The sequence below is a fragment of the Oenanthe melanoleuca genome, chromosome 1 (assembly GCF_029582105.1).
Source record: "Oenanthe melanoleuca isolate GR-GAL-2019-014 chromosome 1, OMel1.0, whole genome shotgun sequence".
Taxonomy (NCBI): domain Eukaryota; kingdom Metazoa; phylum Chordata; class Aves; order Passeriformes; family Muscicapidae; genus Oenanthe; species Oenanthe melanoleuca.
The window spans coordinates 37,164,085-37,185,200 of NC_079333.1; the positions used below are offsets into that span (position 1 = coordinate 37,164,085).

The window sequence follows — 21,116 nt, forward strand, 5'->3', positions numbered from 1 at the left end:
ACCAAAAACAAGAGTCATAAATTTTACCAACTAAAATAAGTCACAGAATACTACCTCTGTTACTAAGAATTCCACTTTTGAGTTTGATACAGATAATTATATATTTATAATGAGCAAACAATCCTACAGAGCTGAACAAAGATGTTTTATTCCATGCAAAAACATCTACAGAAAATCAAATCTTGGCAGGCACTGCATGCAATCACAAATCCATGTACTCCCTTTAAATACCATGCTTGTTCATTCCTGCCTGATCTGTCCTTCAGTTTACAAAACTGTAACTAACAAGGGCAGGGGGAGAAGCTGCCTCTTACCTGGTTTTACTCAACAAAAAGAAAATTCTTGCACTTTGTAGCTAGGAGAAATATCACACTTGATCAGGCAGAGATGAAAATATTTTTGAGAACATATGAAGGCCATTTGCTCATTCTCCTTAGCTTTCCATTCCTAATAGATGGCAATCATAAATGCTTCCAGAGATTTCTTTCACTGTGCATTACTCCATATTCAAGCATTTAGGTACTTCTATATAAGAAAAATTAGCAATGTTTGCTGTCTTTGCTTTTTTCTAATTAGATGAGCACTTAGGGAGTATTATTTCCATGTCAAGCAGACAGAAAACTGACTGCATCTGGATTTTTCCCCTATCAAATTTGCATGAAATCAATATTTTTTAACCCAAAGGTTGGCTACTTTGTGGGTTTGTTTCATTGCAAGGGAGAGGTGCAGAAAAGGACTTACTGGGGAGAGGTTCAAGGAAGGGACCAAGATTTTCCATCTCTTGAGATATTTTAAAATGAAAATTACTATAACTCTTATGAAATATGCAGCATTTATTATAAACTGAAGTCCTTGAAAAATGTGGCAATGGCAGGGGCTAAATTCCAGTCATTGACAGGGCTGTCCTGGTATGACCATGGCTATGGACAAGAGCATCATTCATTCTGTAGAACCAGTCCTTTGTGCCTTTGTTCATCAACAGCTTAATGCTCCAAAGAAAGGAAGCCCATTTCCTCCAGGCACACACACACAATTTGTCAAAATCAGAATTTCAAGACAGTTAAAATATGTTCCCCTGTATGACTTCCTTAACTCTCTTCTGCTGCCCCTTAAGTCCCTCTGATAACACCTTTGATAACATAAAGCATTGACTGTTCTTGCATTTGGCCCTTGGACTTCATCCCTGTGTACAAAAGGACCTATGGAAATACTACTGGCAGGTCAGGTAAAGGCCAGTGCCTGCATAACAGACACACACAAAAACTCCTGTACAGATAAACAAAAACATGAAGTGCACCTCCATGTGAGAATGGAACCAAGCAATGATGCAGAGAAATATATGGTCAAGTCTTCACACAGTGACAGTAAAAAGACGAACAGTTTATTCAATTTCACTGCTGCATCACCAGCTCACATCTAGCCAAGTGTTTTGTGACCACAGGTCAATTATCTTCACCATCTGGTGGCTTGTGCAATACAGTCTGTAACTTAATAGCAGTCACAGTCCAGTGCACTGGGAAGGAAAGCTCCCAACATGGACCACAACTTTGCATTTGCTATGGACTAGGCTGCTTACAGGCAGTCCCATGCAAAGAGTCAAGGGCTAGTCTGAAACAGGAATATTTATCTCCATATATTATCACAGAGCTGACTGGCAGGGCAGAAAGTCTTTGACTTCATGGAGGAGCTTAGGCAGAGGTATTGTCATGATTTAGTGCTTCCAAGCTAGCATCACTCACTGACTGAAAAGTCCCTTAAAATCAAAATCTGAAAAACATTGCTTAAATGAGTACTTAGAGTTTAACATGTTATGTCACTCTCTAAACCCAGCTCTTGTTGAACATGTGTTACACATAACCAAAGCCTGACACACTTCCTGCATTGGCAGGGAGATAGTAATGGAAAAGCTCACTGAGGCTAGTTTTAGTGATTTACAGCAAAGGATGGAGGGGGGCGAATCACATCTTTCTTCAATATGTTTTTTTACTAACAATATACGTGTTCTACATAAAACTAGTCTAAGCTACTTTGCACTAAAGCTGGAATAAAGCAAGACAAAGGTGGCAAAGTCAGTGACTGGCATTTCAGTTAATCTTGCCCAATATCACCTGAGGGACAGGATTTACCTCAATTTTAGAAGTCTACATCTGGAGATATTACTCTGCACTCTCTCCATAGTCAGAAAAGAAACATATTAAGTTCTCAAAACTGGTAAAACTGCACCTTTACTCGAGCCCAGTTAAAGCTGGGATCCACAGAAATCACTTGCTGCCCCTCAAAGTATGTTCCCAACATCTGCACCAAGGACTTCTCTAGCTCAGCTCCATGACATTCTCACCTAACACGGGCAGATCCTTAAAGCTGAGATAGATCAGATCATAAATGATCTATGTCCTTCCAGTGAGCACAAAGGAATTGTGGTTGGCTAGCTTGAATGCAGGCTTGCCCAAACACATTTAGTCCAGGAAACCTAAGGAGACAGCAACAGTATCCATTTACTGTCTTGGAAGGAAATAGACCTTCATATACCTTTTGTCATGCACCAGTTATGTATCTTACAAAATAACCCACATGGGCTTGTCTACAGTCTCTGACCATACATGTAACAGATAACAAATTAAGGTTACACAAGCCACTCTGTTTTTTCCCATTTCTAATCTTCAAATCCTGGGAATGCTACAATAAACCTACTGTAAATCCACCAATTCCTTAAATATTAAAGAAGAAAACCGCTATGCAGGGAGCAAACAGTCATGAAGGATGGGTCATATGCTTGTACAGTATTTTGTCTGGACTTCAGAGGAATAATAGGAATTGTGGATCTTACTGTTGCCCTCAAAGGGGAGAATGGTTTAGTGGTCACAACAGCAATGCTAACAACAAAGATTTGAACCATTTTTTCTGAAGGCTTCACAACTAAGCAGGTGACATATGGATCTGCTCTAGTTTCCTTCTTTCTAGGTGCAAGAAGCAATATAAAGAAAACAACATATGAGTTTACATCCTTTGGTTTAAGCTTTTGCTGCATACAGTCCAAAAGCAAACACAATAGGCCTTAACAAATTATCAGGCAAAGGTACTGTTCTTAAGAGAAGTGACAGCAGGCTCTGCTGGCCATACCCACTGCTTCTCAACTGCAAATGAACAGGATCCAACCCTTTTATAAGGGATACTCCAAAGCTTTGAACATAGGAAACTTCAGGCATTAGTCCATAAAGCAACAGCTACCTAAAAATGAAAATCCCTACTGATAAAAGTTAGAGCATCAGGAAGAAGACTTAAATACTATAAAATGCACAGACATATCTTCTCATATGCACAGGAGAAAACACTGCCTACAGGACTTAGAGCAAGAAACTCACTGTATTTTATTAACCACCAACTTCCCAGATCTGTAACAGCTATTTATACACTCCAATCCCTTTGGCAAAGTTGGCTTTAAGGTGTTTTTAACATCTCAACTCAAATTACAAAGTATCTATGGATTTCCAACTCCATTTTCTTCCAACTACTTCACTTCTGTTCTTGCCTGACCTATAACTTATGTTAAAACATATGGCAGTGTATTTGCTAAAAATCCCTCCAAAATATGTACCCTAAATCAATTCTAAACAGCCTTGGATTTGAGATCAGGAAGGGGGTGGAAGGAGGACCTAAGAGTGCTTTGTTGTTTTTCTGTTGGGGTTTTGGTTTGTTGGGGTTTTTTTCTTCTCTTTTTTCCCCCTATGAAACTAACTGAAGCAGCCAAAAGTTATTTAGAGTTAGTTTATGAAGTGAAAAGTCTGTAAACTTTCTACTGGAAAGGCAATTTAATCTCAGTTCCAGATACTGACATGCTCAATATACATTAAAAAAAACCCCAAACCTTCATAAAGGTTATTATTAAATACTTTGGAGAAAGATTTAGGAAAAATACTGCACATGCATTCAGTAGGAATCCCCAGTGGTTGTCTCATTTACCTCATTACACATAAGTGCGCACACACACAGAGTGTTAATTGCACTCCAAAAGAAAACTGCAGGCACAGACTGCAAGAAATTAGGTGGGTCCTTCCCCTGGTTCCCTCCTCCCAATGGACGCCTACTATTCTTCTAAAAATTCCCCACAGAAAAAGAGAGTGCTAATTGTAGCTATCACAAAGTGTTTTTCCATCGTCACAGAAATTTAATTCCTAAATTTGAGCCAATGCACACGCAGAGGCAGAGACCAAATAGAGGTAGGAGTGATGATGAATCCATGTAGCAATTCACTCTAGCAGAAAAAATTTAAACACACAAGAAGATCATAATCCCCTAACTGGCATATCCACATTAAAATCTTGAAAAGCTTATTTTCAGCCTCTTAAAGCTAACAGATGCAACACCTTCCTGAGATCATTGCATAGCCCAGGCACTTGCCACCCATACCACAGAGTTACCACAAAATGCATCAGTTTCCTCTTCAGGGCTTGTTCTCTTACATTCTTTCAGGAACAACGTGGGACCTCTTTTTGTCCCACAGTAGTGAGATGCTTAGCTCAAATCTCAGTACCTGGTAACACTTGGGAGTTCCTGCCAATGAATGCTGCACAAGACACTCAGGCATGTAAGGAAAGAGCTAGAGCAGAGAACATGCTCATGCCACTGTATCAGTTAATGGTATTGTCTCATCTGCAATATCCAAGGCGAGGCCACATCTCAGAAAGTTCAAAGAAAACAGCAAAAACAACCAGGACCTTAAAAAAAAATCTCTCACAGAACTGACTTCCAAAACTTGTGGAACTGTCACACAACAGAGATGTCAACTTGAAAAAAGCCAGACAAAGAATGACAAGCCCTGGAAAGAACATCCATTGTCCCTGACTTAAGACCTGGAAGAAATCAGCATTAGCTGACCACCACTCATAATAACTGTTCCCTTTGGGAGCTGGCACCAGGCTGCAAGAGGAAGCCAGGGAGCAAACAGTAACACACCAACACTGACAGGGATGATTTGAGGACAGACAGTGGGTCTGCAGCTGCATTGGCAATACCACTGTGAGAGGCTGTACACAGGTACAGAACAGAGCATCTAACCCCCAAGAACTGCTCCCCAGGACAGGACACTCTCAGGAATGAGTAGTGAAACGATGAATGCATGAGTTCCTCTAGCAGAATTAAGTCAACCTGTAGCAATGGAAACTGTTCCTTTCTCCCTGTACTCTAATACAAGTAGGAGCATTGTAATGCACTTTCTCCAGGTCTGCCTAACACTGACAAGCAGCCACCCCAGTATAAAGGAATGGCCCAGCTCTACACCTACACACAGCTGCACTGCAGCCACTCACACCACCTCTGCAAGAGTAAGCTTTAGGTGAAGCACAGAAGGCATGTGCCAAATTGCCAGCAGGAGCAGGTGCTCACACTTGGCCTGCAGTGACTTCATTGTAAATAAGTAATCCTCTGCTTTACCATCTCTCCTGAAACACTATTCTAAAATGAAAGAGGAGCAGCATTTGTGCCAACCAAGGCAGAACTTTAGATTGCTTAGAAATAAAAAAAGTGGCCTGTGAAATCACTCCTGCATATTACAGGAACTGTGGCACAGCATGAAATTATGGGCTCCTAATGGCCTCCATGAACACATAGGCATCTTCTGATCGAAAAAAATCTCTCATGCAGTTAAGTGAACATTCCTCTGTGGACACTGTGTTGGATTGCTAGTGAGTACAGAGGTCCTGTTGAATAGGAAACCAGGCAAGCTGAGGAGAACTGGAATCCCTGCCCAGACAGCTTACAGTTCACACAGATAAGGTGACAAAAGGGAGGAAAGAGTCACAAGAGACAATCAGGATTGCAAAGAAAATATGTGGAGCCATCTTAACCACCAGAAGGGAAAGACAACTTCAGTTCTATAATGGAAATATTGGCTTGTCCTCTACTTCTAAAGGTAATCATCAAGTGTCATCAAAAAAGGAATTCCACATACGCAAACTTCAGTAAAAAATTGAATAAGAAAATAAGTTTAATTTTTAAATAATATTATATATATATAATATTATACAGTTAGAGCTGCAAGAGAATTTGCAATCTTATTCATATCAATAAGCCACTTAGTCTCAGCTAAGAATTATGTTTTCTGTACGTTAGAGTGACTGAATACCTTGACTCCACAGGGAAAATCTTCAGACATATTACAAATTTCCATACCCAGGCATGTTCAGAAGGTAACTTTTTTGTGTCCATAGGCAAAAGGTGAAAACTATCATAGAATGCACATAAACTACTGATTAATTTCCAAATCTTAGCTTAAAATTGGATAATAAGCTGCCTTTAGAAAGAAACAGGCATATTTTTGTCACTTACGAACAGGTGGACTCTCTGTTATTAATTATGGATGATTGAGACAACATTCATGGGATGAAAAATCAGCACGGTTGTCAAAGGAATTAGCTTTGTAGCCGGAGATTTTAATGCAGTTTTACTGTGTTTACATTTTACAAAGATTCTCAACCACAGCTGAGAAATGCTGAAGTTGTTATTGGAATGTACCGGTACCAACAGTTTTATACTCAGGGATTTTTTATATTTTTTTTCTTAAAGCTAAGATATATCAACAAACCCTTTAGCTTCATAAGAGAAACATACAGAGAGCTTTCAAAACTTCTGTGACACTGAACTAGAACTCTGAATTTATAATTAAGTAATCTAATAGCAGACTTAAAAGAGCCCTGTTTGGACCTTTTTATGTCAGAGCAATTCATTGTTACAGAAGATTATTTTTATCAGCTTGGAGATTACAAGGACTCAGCGTTTACAAACAAGCAGAAGGTCTCAAGACAGAACACCTCATGTGCATATGTGTGTGTGTGTATACACACATGCACAACAGGAAGAAAAAGTATATACAATTGACAGGTTAAGGATTTCACTTACTAAAGTACCTAAAAGAAAATGGAGTAGCTTTGAAAATTCATCTCCAAGTGAGGATTGCAGAGTCAGCTTCTTAAAGATTAAATAACTTTATAAAGAAAGACATCATATGGTAGAGATTAAACTTCAATTTCACCTGTTTGACTTCAGGTCCTTTCAGTAATTTGGATAAATATATTTTGGCATTACTGAAACCTGACATTTTACCACAGCCAACTCTCAGAAGCAAGATATTCTCTGAAGGAGGTCACCTTTTTGTATTTTTTTCTTTTTTAAGACAAAACATACCCTTAAATCTGGAGAGAAGTTGTCTGCTGAGGTGGAGATGGAGTCAGACGACAAAGCAGAAGCAGATTTGGTGTGAGTGGAATGGTCCGATTGTGACGTGGAAGCGCTGTAAAGAGAAACACCAGAGTGTATCACAACCGTGCTCAAGGAAGTTCAAAAGCTGACAGGTCCAACCACTTGATTACAGTCATATCAGGCATTTTTCACTATTCCTACCCTTTCCACTCACTCTCAGCCCTCAGCAGTGCTTTAAGAGAACCTGTTCTACTTGCTATTACCAGGGATTACCAAAGCATACACAACTCATTACTAAATAACTCAGCTCAGACTGAGCCAGCACTAACACAACCACCAGCTTGTGCTGAGGAACACACTCAGTGCCTGAAGCTGGGGGGGTAGCTGCAGTGGAGCTGCAGATTGAGCTGTGTGTGGTGAGAGCCCGAGCCAAGAGGCCAGAACTGCCAACCCTCTGCACAGTGAAGAGCCTGGGGACCCTTCTGGACACACTGAGACACGGCAGGAACCAATGACCCCCAGACCTCCCTGCATTTAGACTCTCAGTGTATAAAAGCTCAGGGGTTCCTTTGTCTGGGGTCCCTCCTTGATGACACCGGCTCAAGCTGGTATTTTGCTAATTAGTTATTGCACCATGATTAAATTAGTTGAAGGACTGGGATGTCTAAGACTCTGCTATGGGAAACCTGGGGTAGAGACAGCATGGAAACTTGGTCTGCCTGTGAGTGTGGGGTGTGTAGCTTCAAAGGGGCTTTGGTCCCAGCTCAGGTGCTGAGAGAGCGACTGCCAGACTGGCTCCTGGATGGTTGGATGGGGAAGTTTCCTTAGCACTGGATCAAATCCTAAATTACAGAAACCAAGGGCCTCCATTTCAGCCCTTCAGATGGGAGATATTAGTGCGCTGCAAGGGGATGAAAACAGACAGGCTCCTGAACACACGCCAGCACAGCTCCAACCGCAGCTGTACAGTGGTGGAAGAAATTCAGAATTAAAACTCTTTGCATTGCACACAACTCTTCTGCTTCAAGGATACATACAAAGCTGAGGAGAATTAAAAAGACTCTCCCAGCATATGTCTCTGGTGATATAAAATGTGATCACTAAATAACAAAGCAAAACAAAAATGTTCCTTTTCTACACAGTTTTTCTAAGCTGTAAACAATTAAAATAAGCTTATATTTTACAGCATTTTTATGCTGCAACCTCCCCTAGAACCCTAATTGCTTAAAATTAGCATTCAAAATGAAGGTTTTTAAAACCCCAGATGGCTGTAAAGAAAGTTCCTATGTGGTACAGCGTTACTCCCTGAAGTCACTGTACAGAGATAAATGCTTCCTGTGCCAATTAATTCCCACAGTCTTACCTGCCCCAGAAAGGTTTCAGCTGGGTGTAAAGACACTCCTAAGGATCAGCTATCAGACTTGGAAGCCTAGCCTTGGCTGAAGCAGAATACCAGTATTACCATTACTATTATATTAATTAGATATGTGACAACCTAGAAATAGCTGTATCTGAGTTTCCAAAGGGCCTGGACACTTGGTAATTGTCTGAAAATTGTTTTGCTGCTGATAAACGCCACCAAAAAGCCAAAATGTTCCATTTTTACTTCTATTCTTTGGAGTTTGGCAAAGTATTGCACAGGGAGTGTTAAAAACAAAAAAGACTACAGAAAAATTGGGCTCTTGCTGGGAGTTAGTCCTGTCTGTTCAAGAATTAAAGAGCACTGGCACCACTTTCATCCTGTGAAGCAGAAACTTCAAAATGGAACCTTTAGGAACAGTAAAAAGTTATTTAAAATAAATGACACTGGTGTGCCAATCAATCAGCACAATTCCACTGAATGCACTTGCTTTACAAGGTTGAAAAGCCATACACTCAGCTTTCCAGTGTGCTCAACTCCTGTGGTGTTGCCAGGTAAACTCATATAATTCTGGATGGCCAGTGGCATTTGTGCATACAACTCCTGCCACAGCCACCCTACAGTCTCTATTGAGGCAGAAAATTATCTTACACTAAAACAGCAAGAACTGAATCTGCAAAGCCTCCCATTCTTGTGAGTGAAAAAGCCTCATACAAGCACTGTATTTGTGTACAGTTTCACATTACAACAAAATTGATATAAAGTTGCTGCTGCTGCTGGGCTGCTCACATTCCCTCTCCTCTCAACCCAGACTGCACACTGCTGCCATCTCCATTGTGCACGGACATCGTGGGATGCACGGTCCAATCTGCTGATCTGACGGGCAGTAAACTATTAATAAACATGAAGAGAGTCTTCTGTTGGGTAACAAGGCTGATTGGATTCATTACATGGCTATATAAATCATCAGATGCAGCACACAGAGAGGGGAGGAATCTGTATCTGGAGATGATGAGGAAGGCTGAGAACACTTTGCGCACAGCAGCCTGCAGGCATGCTAAATTAAGCTCAGCACTAAACCACATTTTTACATTACTTTACTTAAATGAGCTCAGACCCTTTATGTGTTCCCTTGAAAGTTCTTTCAGCCTGGTTTCTGCACGGTCAGTCTTCCTTTTCCAAGTGTTCACCCTCGTGTTTACACTCATTTAATTAACTTGATTTTTAAAAGCAAGTTAAAAAAAAAAAACAAAAACAAACCACTTAATTTAGTCATTCCACAGAGCAGCACCCATTTACTGTACAGCAACCTATAAGGAGATGGTACTTGAGACTGTACTTTAAGGTACTCAAAGGTACTTAAAGTTATCAATGAAGAGCAAGCAGATACTGCAGATGCCTTTATTGTTGGGTGACAAGCCTGACTCCTGTCCCTGGGACCCCACTGTGCCTTCTCCCACACTGGCTCCAGCCGGGGGAGCCAGAGGCTCAGGGTAAGCCTCCAGAAGCCATGCCTTCCAGCTCCCTCCCCTTCCAGGGCCCACACTTCTGTGTGTTTTAAATGCATTTTAAAGGTCAGCAGCCCTGCTGAGTTTACAAATCCTTTAGCACAGGTGTAAGTACCTAAGCTAGGGCACACCAGCAGCTGACCTGGCCCTGTACCCCATGCAGGACAGCTTACTCAACCAAGCAACCACGGCAAAATCATAGTAACCTATTGGCAGAAGCATTTGCATCAAAAATTTAACGTTCTTTAGAGACAGAAAAGGGAGCTGAAAAGACTGGACAGGTTTAGTGGAGCATGCTAGTCTCTCTGTCCCAAAGCTAGAAGGACAAGATAGACCCAAACAACTCCCAAGAGCTGTCTGTCTAACCTGCTCTGAACAGCTCCTATGGAGGGGAGAGTGCTAACAAAAAGGATCAAAATTTCACCAGGTTTTCTGCTGACACAACTTGCCTGCCCATGTACATTCCCAGTGACTGCTTAATACACAAGCAGCGATTATCTAATAATTGTAAACCAAAGATTTTTATGAAATTGTTAATTAATTTCACTTTGCCAAGCTAAGGGGCAAACAGCATTATGCAGGGAAAAAAGAAAAAGACAAGGGGAAAGGGGGGAGAACCATAATCCACAGAATGTCTGAGCTGTGAAAGTGTTTTGTGTTTGTTGATCACGCTTGGCTTCAAGTGGCTGTTGAAGAAGGAAAGTATTTGCATTTTAGAAGTGGATTTTTCAAAAGCCCCCTGCACCAATGTCCCTGTGCTCCTGCAGAAACCACCAGTGAAGCCTCCCTCCAGTGACAGCAGTGGGAGCTTTTGGGAAGCCACGCCTGCAGACACATTGAACAATACCCCTGGATTATGCAGCTCAGCACAGTATGCATAAGTTGCATGTTTGGCTCACTACCTCTGCTCTCCTCATCTGCCATTTCCAGGGAGCTGAGATGGAAGGAAGGAGCAGACAGCAGAAAGGCCACTGGTGTGCAGCTCCCTTCTCTTATCATTGTCAGGCAGCTGCACAGCTCCAGCTCCACTGCTTAGCAAACTAATTAATCTGATGTCCCTGCATGCACATAAGAAGTTTATTAGTTTCAGTGGTTTAGTCAATCTTAGCTCCCCTTTGCTGGCAATACAACAGCAAATATCCTCAAACCACACAGTTTCATATGGCTTTGGGTAGGGGAGAGCAGGAGAGCATCCAGGGACCAGCACACAAACTCAGAGTGAGGACACCAGAGCTCCCTCCATGCTTTGCCTCCAGCCCTTCTGCATCATCTCAGGCAAATCATTTACTCGTGTTCCTGTCACGGCTTCTGCACGTTACCCCAGCTTTTGCCAATGTAAAGTTAAAGCTGTCTCATGCAGAACTTTTGGCAGCCTGACAGGTTTGTCTGGCATCAGTTTAATGTGCTGAGGACCCTACTGAGGACATTCTGTTCTCACAGGGACAAACGCCCAATATCTGCATTTCACCAATAAAGCAACACAGAACAGACCTGAGTGATGGCCAGGGCAGGATGGGCACATGTAAGTGCTGGGCTGGGGGGCACCTGACAAACATCTGAGAACACAGGTAGCTTTGGACAGATCTCAGCCACAAGTAAAAATCACTACAGTTGTGCCAGTAACTGCTAGCTGCAATATTACTTCAACATGCAAAATTACAGTATTGTCTCTGAACCTCATTAAGGTTCTGGGAAACAACATACACTCAGATTCACAAAATATTTGACCTCTGCCGACAGGAAAATAAGTAAGCTCCTGTGGGGAACCAGGGGAGACCAAGGACCTCCTGGAGCTTTTCTCTTCCCCATGCTTCAGGCCCAGGCAGCTCTTCGTTGTCCTTGTCGATGGATGCCTGTGTTAAGTACCAAAAGAGACCCCTTCAACAGGTCAAAAGCACCTTCAGGGAAAGTACCTTACTCCTGTGACTGCCATCCCTCTTTACACCTCTCCTCATTCCTCCCCCACGCAGAAGCAGGAAACAGGTCTAGGATGCAACTAACACTGACCTGTGTCTTTCATCTTGGTAATTAATTTTATTATTTAAGTGTTTTTCCTTATAGCCAGATTTTGAACAATAAATGAGTTCAAATGTGAGCTGTCAGCACAATGTTCCTATACAATACCTGCACACAGTAGTAACCCTTTGGCTGTAAGGAATGCATACATGCCACTACTGAGAGTATTACACTGGAAACCAAGCAGTGACTCAACTCCTGATAAAGTGTTCATTGTTATTATCAGGACTATCCCACAATATGCCAGATGGTTTTCAAACATAATTCAGACTCAGACAGATGCCCTCCGGTGGTTCCTGTTGAGGCAATTGAAAGGTATTACTGCACCCATAGCAGAATTGAGGGTATGCCAGCGTGCTGAGCTTAAACTGTCAACAAAGATGGAAAGAAGCTGCAAACAGAAGTGCCTGTGATGCACAAACTTGACCTGTTAAACTATGAACATGCAAGGGAAATATTTCGGGTGAAACCGGTGATGAAGTCTTAAGCCACTTCAAAAAGTATAATTAAGTGGCATTTGCCATTAATGATACAAGGCAATCTCCCTGCAACGTAAAAAATGTGATGTATAAGAAAGCCCGGGAAAAGAAACAAAACTCTAGTTGCAATTTGTTTCGGCAACTGTTACTCTAAGAGCTTGACTAAAAAGTTCATTCTTTCCTAGCATAGAGAAGCAACGGTTTTCCCTGGAAGTAGAAAGTCCAAGTACGAGCCTCCGAAGAGGGCGACGTGACCTTGTGAGGATCTGAGCACGGTAATGAACCCAAGTCAGGCAGAAGATAAGCACAAAGCTGCAAAGAAACTGCCAGAATCAAACCATGATGCCCTGAAGCTTTAACCTGATGCAGACAAAAGCACCATTTCTGCAGGACTGAGCTCTCCTACCTGTATCCTTACGCCTGTTGTCAGGAACTTAATACAACATTCTTCATACTCGAAACCCAGGACATTTTACTTTGCTGTCTCCACACTCCAAAGGTAAGAAAAGCTCCTACTAGATCTCTATGAAAAGCTTTCTGTGAACATCAGGCCTCTTCACTTCAGAGAATGTGACTCAAGAAAAAAGTTACAACAATTTCATGTATCACTTTAAAACAAACAACAACTTCTGGCAAAATCTTAGACAAAAGTCACAAAATAAATATGAGGTGTGATCTGGCTAAACCATCTCAGCCTGTAATTACTGAGAACAGTAATTTCCAAGCAAGTTCTTAGAAGTGTGCCTTATTCTGATCAGCAAAAACATAAAGTATACATATAGTCATTCTACTACACTTCTGATCAGCAAGAACATAAATTATATACACTTTCCCAAAGACAAGTAAATCCTATGCAGAAAGGGGCTGGATATGATGAGGGAGGGAAGACGCTGGCACATGTTGCCCAGAGAAGTTGTGGATGTCTCATTTCTGAAAGTGTGCAAGACCAGGTTGAATGGGGCTTTGAGCAAACTGGTCTAGTGGAAGATGCCTCTGCTCATGGCAGGGGGGTTGTAACTAGAGGATCTTTAAGGTCCCTTTCAACCCAAACCATTCTGTGGTTCTGTGACACTTGCTCAGACTGCAAAGTTAAAAGAGACTTTCGTCTTGCTTCAAAATAACATACTGTCTAAAAAACAAGCAAACAAACAAAAAAAAAACAAAACAAAATAAACAAGAAGAACCAAACCAAACCAAAACACAAAAACGAAAAAACAAACAGAGACCATAAAAAGGAAGAAGAAAGGATTAAGTTCTGATCCATAAGTTCACCTCCTAATTACAGAAGCAGGAATATGCATATTAATTTAACACCCAGAACTCTACAAAAAAATACATGGGACAGAAGGGGAACACACCTCTGGGAAATATGCCCACTTTGACTTGCAGTATATGCATAGGGCTTGAAGACACCTATTTTTTGTACCAATGTCTTAAAATATTAACCTGGCTCACTTCTGTAAGTAACACAACCAAAATCAGTAGTCAGTGATGATAAAGCCACCTTTCCAGCACCTTCTTTATGAAAATTCTTTCCCTGTCAGTACAACAAGCAGCTGCTTCATTGCTCACAAAGATGTGCCAATTACTCAGACACTAATTGCCATGAGCTGTTCACACCATTTCTCCTGTATCAAACAGAATATTTTGTTTCAATAGTCACTGAGCTGACACAGAAAACAGGTGACAAAATGTACCACTGAGCAATACAGTTTCAGACACAGAGGTCATAAATGAGAAAAACACTGTAGAGGCCAAATTTCCATTTCCTCTCTTCCTGTTTTTTGTAAAGTTTCTCATTATGTACATTCCTAAAAATTAATCAAGGTGAAAACTGCAAATTAACAATGACAAGTGGCAAATACAATCTAATTTGTAAGCTTTGGATGCCAAGAGAGCTGGGTCCAATTGATTTGAATTTACAGCAGGGCCATGAATAGAAGCACTTGTAGTACTTGGGCAGTTCTCTTACAAGTATAATGCTGCAGAGGTATTGAGAGCTCCCTGCTCGCTTCCCAAACCCAGAGTGACAACATACTCTCCTCAATACTTCCAACATTCCTGTTTCTTCAAGAGAAGAAAAAGGTAATACTGAAAAACCTCCTGGGTCACATCAGAGCAGATGGGAGGGAGACAAACAGGCGCTTGTTCCCCATGAATATGACTCTGTCCTAGCTGGTACTGGCTGAACTGGCCTGGGACACCCAGCTGTTGCCCACATCAGGCTCTCCATTTGCAGCAGCTCTCTGTGGATCTGTGCTAAGTGGTCCCCACAGCCCTTATCTGTGTATACACATATACTCTTAAGGGTCCTCAGAACACACCCCTCTCCAGGCAAGCATTTGAAAGCTCAGTTGGCACCTTGCTAGAGCCAGGGCCTGGCAGCAGGAGCTGGGCACTCTGTGCTGGCTGCCATTCTGCCATGGGGCCATAAAAGGCTCTGCTGCTGCAAATTAAGTTTTAGCATTTTAACACCATCCCTCCCAGGACAGGAATCTCACCGTGATTGGCACCACGTATGCCCATTAAGATAGGCAACACCTTTCCCAAAGAGATTTCACTGACAGACAATGGAATAGTATCTCCAGTGAGCAATGACTGGATATTAATTCTTCACAGCAAAATAAAAAGTCAAAACAGACTAATTCTACCTAGACAACAATGCCACAGAAAACTACCTATAGCATATCTAAGATGCAGCCTCACCCCTCTGAGCACCCAGTACCATCTTTTTAGGCACATGCAGGACAGATAGCTTTCAGTTTCAGGTGAGTTGACCGGAACTCACAATTTTTCTAAATATTTAAAGATCTGAGTTTAACCTCTGATCTGCAACAACTTCAGAGGGGAAGAACTGAAAGCCATAAACAAACATGCTTTTGAAGGAAAGAAAAGCACAGACTGCCAGGCTGCCTCCAGGATTCAGAGAAGGCAGACATTTATATTATACAATAATGTACTCTCCCTATTCAAAAGGACCATCAATGTCAAAGTTCACTGTCATCTAAAAGCAAAGCCATTTTAGCAAACAAATCATGGTGCATGTATGTGACAGACCTAAAACAGACCCACCTTCCACTTGCCTCAATAAAAAAGTCACTTCTGTTACCAAGCAAAGCCGGGTCTCAGTCTGACTTCAATGTTCCAAGGGAGGAGAATGACATTTTTTAAGAGTTGATCCTTCCAAGTAGCATCCTGAGCTGAATATACAGTACATCTTTTCCCATGAGCCATAAAGAGAATGTCCTATATTTTGACTGTGAACAAGCTTTTCTAGGAATGCAAATTTTGCTCTCAATAGTTACACAATGGACTATAGTGTCACAAGCACCATTTGTGCTCCATTAGTCATTCTTTTATTATTTTTTTAAACTGAAATTCACAAAAGGCCTACAGTGTGTGTAGAGCACTTGCTAAACAATAGGCTGATTGTTTAAAATATTTGCAAGATTCCAAGGATAAAGACCAATGCCCAAAGACAAACCAATATGCATCATGTAATTAATAACAGCAAGGAGCCCACAGTGTCATGCTCTCGTGAGTCAACGATCCAGAAGGTAAAAACCAGGAAGGACAAGACCTATGAGACCCCTGAACCAATGTTCTCTGATCAGCAAATGAAAGATAACTACAAAATGATCTGTATTCATGAGAAGAACAAAAGGGAAGGTCAGTTTCTAACAAGCTCCCAGCTGGTATGGGATGATGCTCAGCTACAAGAGAAAAGAAAAAAAAAAAAAAATTCAAGAAGTTGTCAGACTTCCACAGGGAACTGACATTTTGACTCTGCTCCACCAATTTAATTTCAGCCCATATCCAGAGAGTGCAAAGTTAGTTCCTACCTTCTGAAAACAGGCTGATAATCCAGCATTTTGGTCTGATTCCAGTTTCTAATGGAAATGTTTGGATTGCAAAATCCACTGCAGCACGAGCACTTTTGCTTGCAGCATTAGAAGTTTGGGCAGGGAGTGGCAGGCAAGGCAGGCATCCCACCTTCCCCAGGTGACACACAATGGAAAAGCAGCCCTGTCCATCTGGCTCTGCCCTAGACCTTGGGAGGAAGGTTTAACTGATCTCCTAGAGACAGTGCACACATGTGTACTCCAGATCTTAGGGGTTTCCAATCACCAGCACAGGCCCTTAGCATTGACAAGAAATCAAGACTGTAAGATGAAGAGAGGTTCAACTGTTTACTGCCAACATAAACAAGGTTGTCTGCTACAACAGTGCTCCCACTTGCTCTTGTCTGTGCCTTCCTACACACTGGGTTATTGCTATGCTTTTTGGCATCTCTGGTATTGCTCAGCAGAAGCTAGAGCCTTTGTTTTCAATATCAGATGTTTTCAAGTATCAGATACAAATAAGTTTCAAATACTGTTGGAGTCAGTGAGTCAGGGGTCTCTCTGAATTCTTCAGAGAGAAATCAAAGTGCAGGGATTGAATTAAAGCCTGTGGATGGATTGAAGTACATTAAGCCACTCACAAATAAAGTAGACGTTTAAGTAGAAGTAAGTTAGCAAGTTTTAGTATGAGCTGTAATGCTTTTAGTAAGTGAAAGGTTTAGATTCCACAGTAGCAGTTTAAGTTCTAGTGAAGGTTAACAAAGATAGTGATGTTTTCAGTGGAGGCTCCAGGACCATGGTTGTAGACACTACATAGATATAATAGAGCTATAGTAAGAATATTGCTGACATTTTTCATATAGAACAAGATAGAGTGTATGTGTAGTCTTATATGTAACCTGGCATGCTAAGAAACTAGAATTCTAATAGGTTAAGGAGTGGTGGCCAGAGCTTGTGTCTCAGCTTCTTGGAAAAATCCTATATAAGAGTATGTACTGGGGAGAGTTGGTGCTTTTAGCCATGGGCTTTTAGCCTTTGGCTGTTGCCACGGCTTTTAGCCATTCGCTTACTGCCACTGCATTTGCCAATTGCTTTGCTACTGCTTTTGCCATTGCTTTTTGCTATTGCCTTTTGAGACTGATGTGTTTTGTAATAAATAATGTTTTTAGCAACTATTAGCTGCTTTGCTTATTTAAGATAACCCAATGAAGTAGGAGCCAAGAGCTCCGGAGTTGGTGCCTCAGAGCACCAGAGGTAACAACCTCATAAAAAACCTGCTACAGAGGGCAGGACTAAACTAGAAGTGAAGAAGATCTTGCCTGCCCTGAGAAAACTATTTCTAGGTCAAAAACATTTGGCTGAGGTGGAGACATTCCAGCACCTCAGGCTTCAGATGGCTGAAGCAGCACTGCACAGGGACAGACAGAACGCCACCAGGGAGATGGCTGATTGACAAGACGTCTGGCAAGAGATCTCCTGGGCTGTGACCAACCAGAACAGGTCCTGACCTGCAGCCTCCTCCCACATACAGCCCAGGCAGCTGCCTCAGCCAAGGGAATCTCCATGCTGCATGACTGCTCTGGCACAACAGGAACTCACGTTCAACTTCAGGTGTCTCCTGGTGCTACAAGAAGATCCATTGTCTCCCAGCCCTGCCGGTGGAAAATGCTGATTCCAGGGCTTAGGATGACCTGCGGCAGAGAATTAAGACACCTGGGTGGTGCTGCTATCTCCTACATCAGGGGAAACTTGGATTTCCCACTACATCCCACAGGAGAAAGAGAGCTGGCAACACCTAACTGTCTCCACAAAGACTTTGAATAAAGACAAAAGCCATGACAGAAATCCTGCATACAATGCAAAATCACCCTTGCACTTAATCAATATTTACATCTACCTTACAAACACTGACACCCCTCCCTTAAAAACTTATCAAGTCAGAGAAAGACATACAAGTAAAAACTATCAGGATTTTGATGCAAATTCAGACATTCCCATGCCAAGTTGCAAAAATTATTCCACAACTGGAGAGCAAGGAGAAATTTAATAAAAAATTGAAACACAGAACATCAAATTTTCATTTGCTTGTTAATTTTAAATTTTATTTTTTAGGAAAAATCTATTAGCTCAATCAAGGAAAGAAAGAGAAACAAGAATTATATTAATAAGTACTTACCTTAGGACAGAAGTAAGACCTGAATAAAAAGACAGATATAACTTCTCTTTTACAATTTGCATTCTGGCAGTGCCTAAATTTCTAGTTATATATACTAGGAAGCAGTTGTATTTAGATTAACCAAATATACATGTACTTCTCACAGTTCATGTGCTGTCTCAGTCTTTCTTCAGCTTCCTTCCTATGTCCCTATTTAAGAAACACCTTAGTTAGAAGGTAACACATATTGTTAAACTTTCTGATTTTCTTTTAAACACATACCACACAACCCCCTCACCCCAATAAACCTAACTCCCACAGGAATTAAAAATACCAGCCATTTACTAATCAATGACATTTCTTGTTCCATCCTGGGAAAAATCAAAAGAAGGAGGAAAAGATGTATAAATATAGCCAGTGTGGAGAGTCTTGTATCACCTAGCAAAACTGTAACACCTTGCTAAGCTTTCACAGACACTACGCAGCCCTGTGCTCTGCCACATTCAGCTCAGAAAAAAAAAAGACTGGGAACACCTTCATTCTGTTGACAGTTCAGCCCCTGCATGAAATTAGTCCCTAGCAAAATCTCTAGGTTCAAGTCAGACAAGTATTCAATAATTTAGGGGCTTTATTTCCAGAAATTCCACCTAAGACAACACAAGACATTTCCAGAAACACAGAGCACTTGTGTGAGAAGTGAAGACTGAGAAGGGATCTCATCAGTATCTCCAAGGTAGGTGCTGAGAGGACGGTGCCAGACTCATTTTGGCAGTGCCAAGCAACAGGATGAGGAGCAATGGCCATAAACTAAAATACAAGAAGTTCCATCTCAACATGAGGATGAACTTCTAGGGTACATATTGAAAATAAAGGTCTTTCAAATTCTTCTGCCTTGCAGTGAAATGAGGAATACAAACTATGCAAGCTCATCTGAGGATTTTCTGTTCATAAATTCTCACTCATCTGAAATGAGGGCTAATCTAAGATCACCCAGAGCCGCTTCCTCCTGCCACTTCTGCTTCCTCAAGCAGAAATCAGTACATGTGAAAATCCAAGTAACTCAAAAGGAGTAGGATCAGTGAGGTCAGAATGGTTTGTCTATGGCTGGTGGATAACATGGGATGGATAACATGGGTGTCTTTGCTTCTACTTAGCCAAGGGAAACCCACCAGTGGAGTTTAGACAACTATTCAGCCTTCCCAGAGTGGACCCTTATCTTTGCACCACTGAATTCCTTGTGGAGTGCATTGATTCTGCTGAGTGTAGAGGTTTTAGATACCTACTTCCCAGATACAGCAATCTGAACCAGATCCTACCCTGGTTTCCTGCAGATCAGCATCTTAGGCTTAATTTTAAACCTAAATTGTTTAACCGAACATAGCCTTTTGCTGACATCAGAGAAAGCAAAGGGAAAGAAGGAAATGGAAAAATGAGAGAATATAATGTATTTCTCCAACTTGAGAGAAGCCTTGTCCAAAAGAATCTGCACATATTTGTGACATCCTTCTCATCTAGATATTTCCTTCTGTTGAAAATCAAACTAACTTTTTTTGCAAATGAAGAACTGTGCCCTCCCTTCCTATCTCCATTTTTCCTTAAATGCAAAACTTGTCACAAGTTACTATTTTCATTCCTCTGTCAAACATGGCTTAAACTGTCCAAATGTTAGTAAAAATAATAGTGGACAAACTAGACAGATATATACACATACATGGAGAAATAGGGCTCAGGAAACCAGAATACAAATCTCTGCTCTCTTTTCAGTTATGAATATATTTAGTTAACATGTAAAAAAGAAGAATGCTGTGAGTTAAGAAATAGCTCCTTCCTTTTTTTGGAGTTGAGAACAACCCAAATTCAATGCTCTCTCTGCCCTTATCCAGTGATGGGGAGGGAGTTCTGTGTAGGTGGTCACATCTGAATTACTCACTGTAGGCTCTACTTAGAGTCACTGTGGAGAAACTGAGATGACTCACTCTTCCTCATTGTCTACAAAAAAAAAAAAAAAAAGAAAACCCACCAACCCAGAGACTACCAGAACTCTGTATCAATCCAACCATATGAGAAAAATCTCATGCAGGATGCCTGTATTTTTCTGTATGGAAGCAGACAGTGGAATCAGAATATAGAATCTAGAATCAGAGTACGTTTGAACAAAAAAAGGTGAACTCTGTTGTTCTGTGGGGCTGGAGACAGCAGTGATCAGCAGAAACTGTACCCAAGGTGGGAATACTGAAGGCCCAAGACTGCTCTGCTGCACACAAATCCTGAATACATCCACCCATAGTGCCCCCACACCCTCCTTCTCACACCCCAGGGTTTAATGACTACTCTGTTAGCATGCTGCTTCACCTTTGAGGAAAAATACTTGGAAAGTACTCCCTCATAAGGTGTGGGGGTTCATTTTCAGTGTGGGAGTGAGATATCAATTCTAAGACTGGAAGGCACAGCCTGAATTTTCAAGAACAGTCTACTCCAAAAGTCAACTTGGGTAAATATGAGCAGAAGATCCCACATTTTCCATTTCTTTTCAGAGAGATTCTACTTACAAGTGAGATACTG

The 21,116-nt window shown here is 41.4% G+C and overlaps 1 protein-coding gene across 2 annotated transcripts in view; it reads right to left on the reverse strand.

Annotated features, from left to right (window-relative positions):
* The window catches only part of MTMR2 (myotubularin related protein 2), a 63,177-nt gene that overhangs the window by 33,399 nt on the left and 8,662 nt on the right, over window positions 1–21,116 (reverse strand). Inside the window, exon 2 of one of the 2 annotated variants that reach the window (XM_056484507.1) lies at window positions 7,180–7,285. In XM_056484507.1, the coding sequence (XP_056340482.1) occupies window positions 7,180–7,285 (106 nt within the window). Of the gene's footprint in view, window positions 1–7,179; window positions 7,286–21,116 lie in introns of those variants that run through there. The other variant, XM_056484515.1, reaches the window with a different exon arrangement.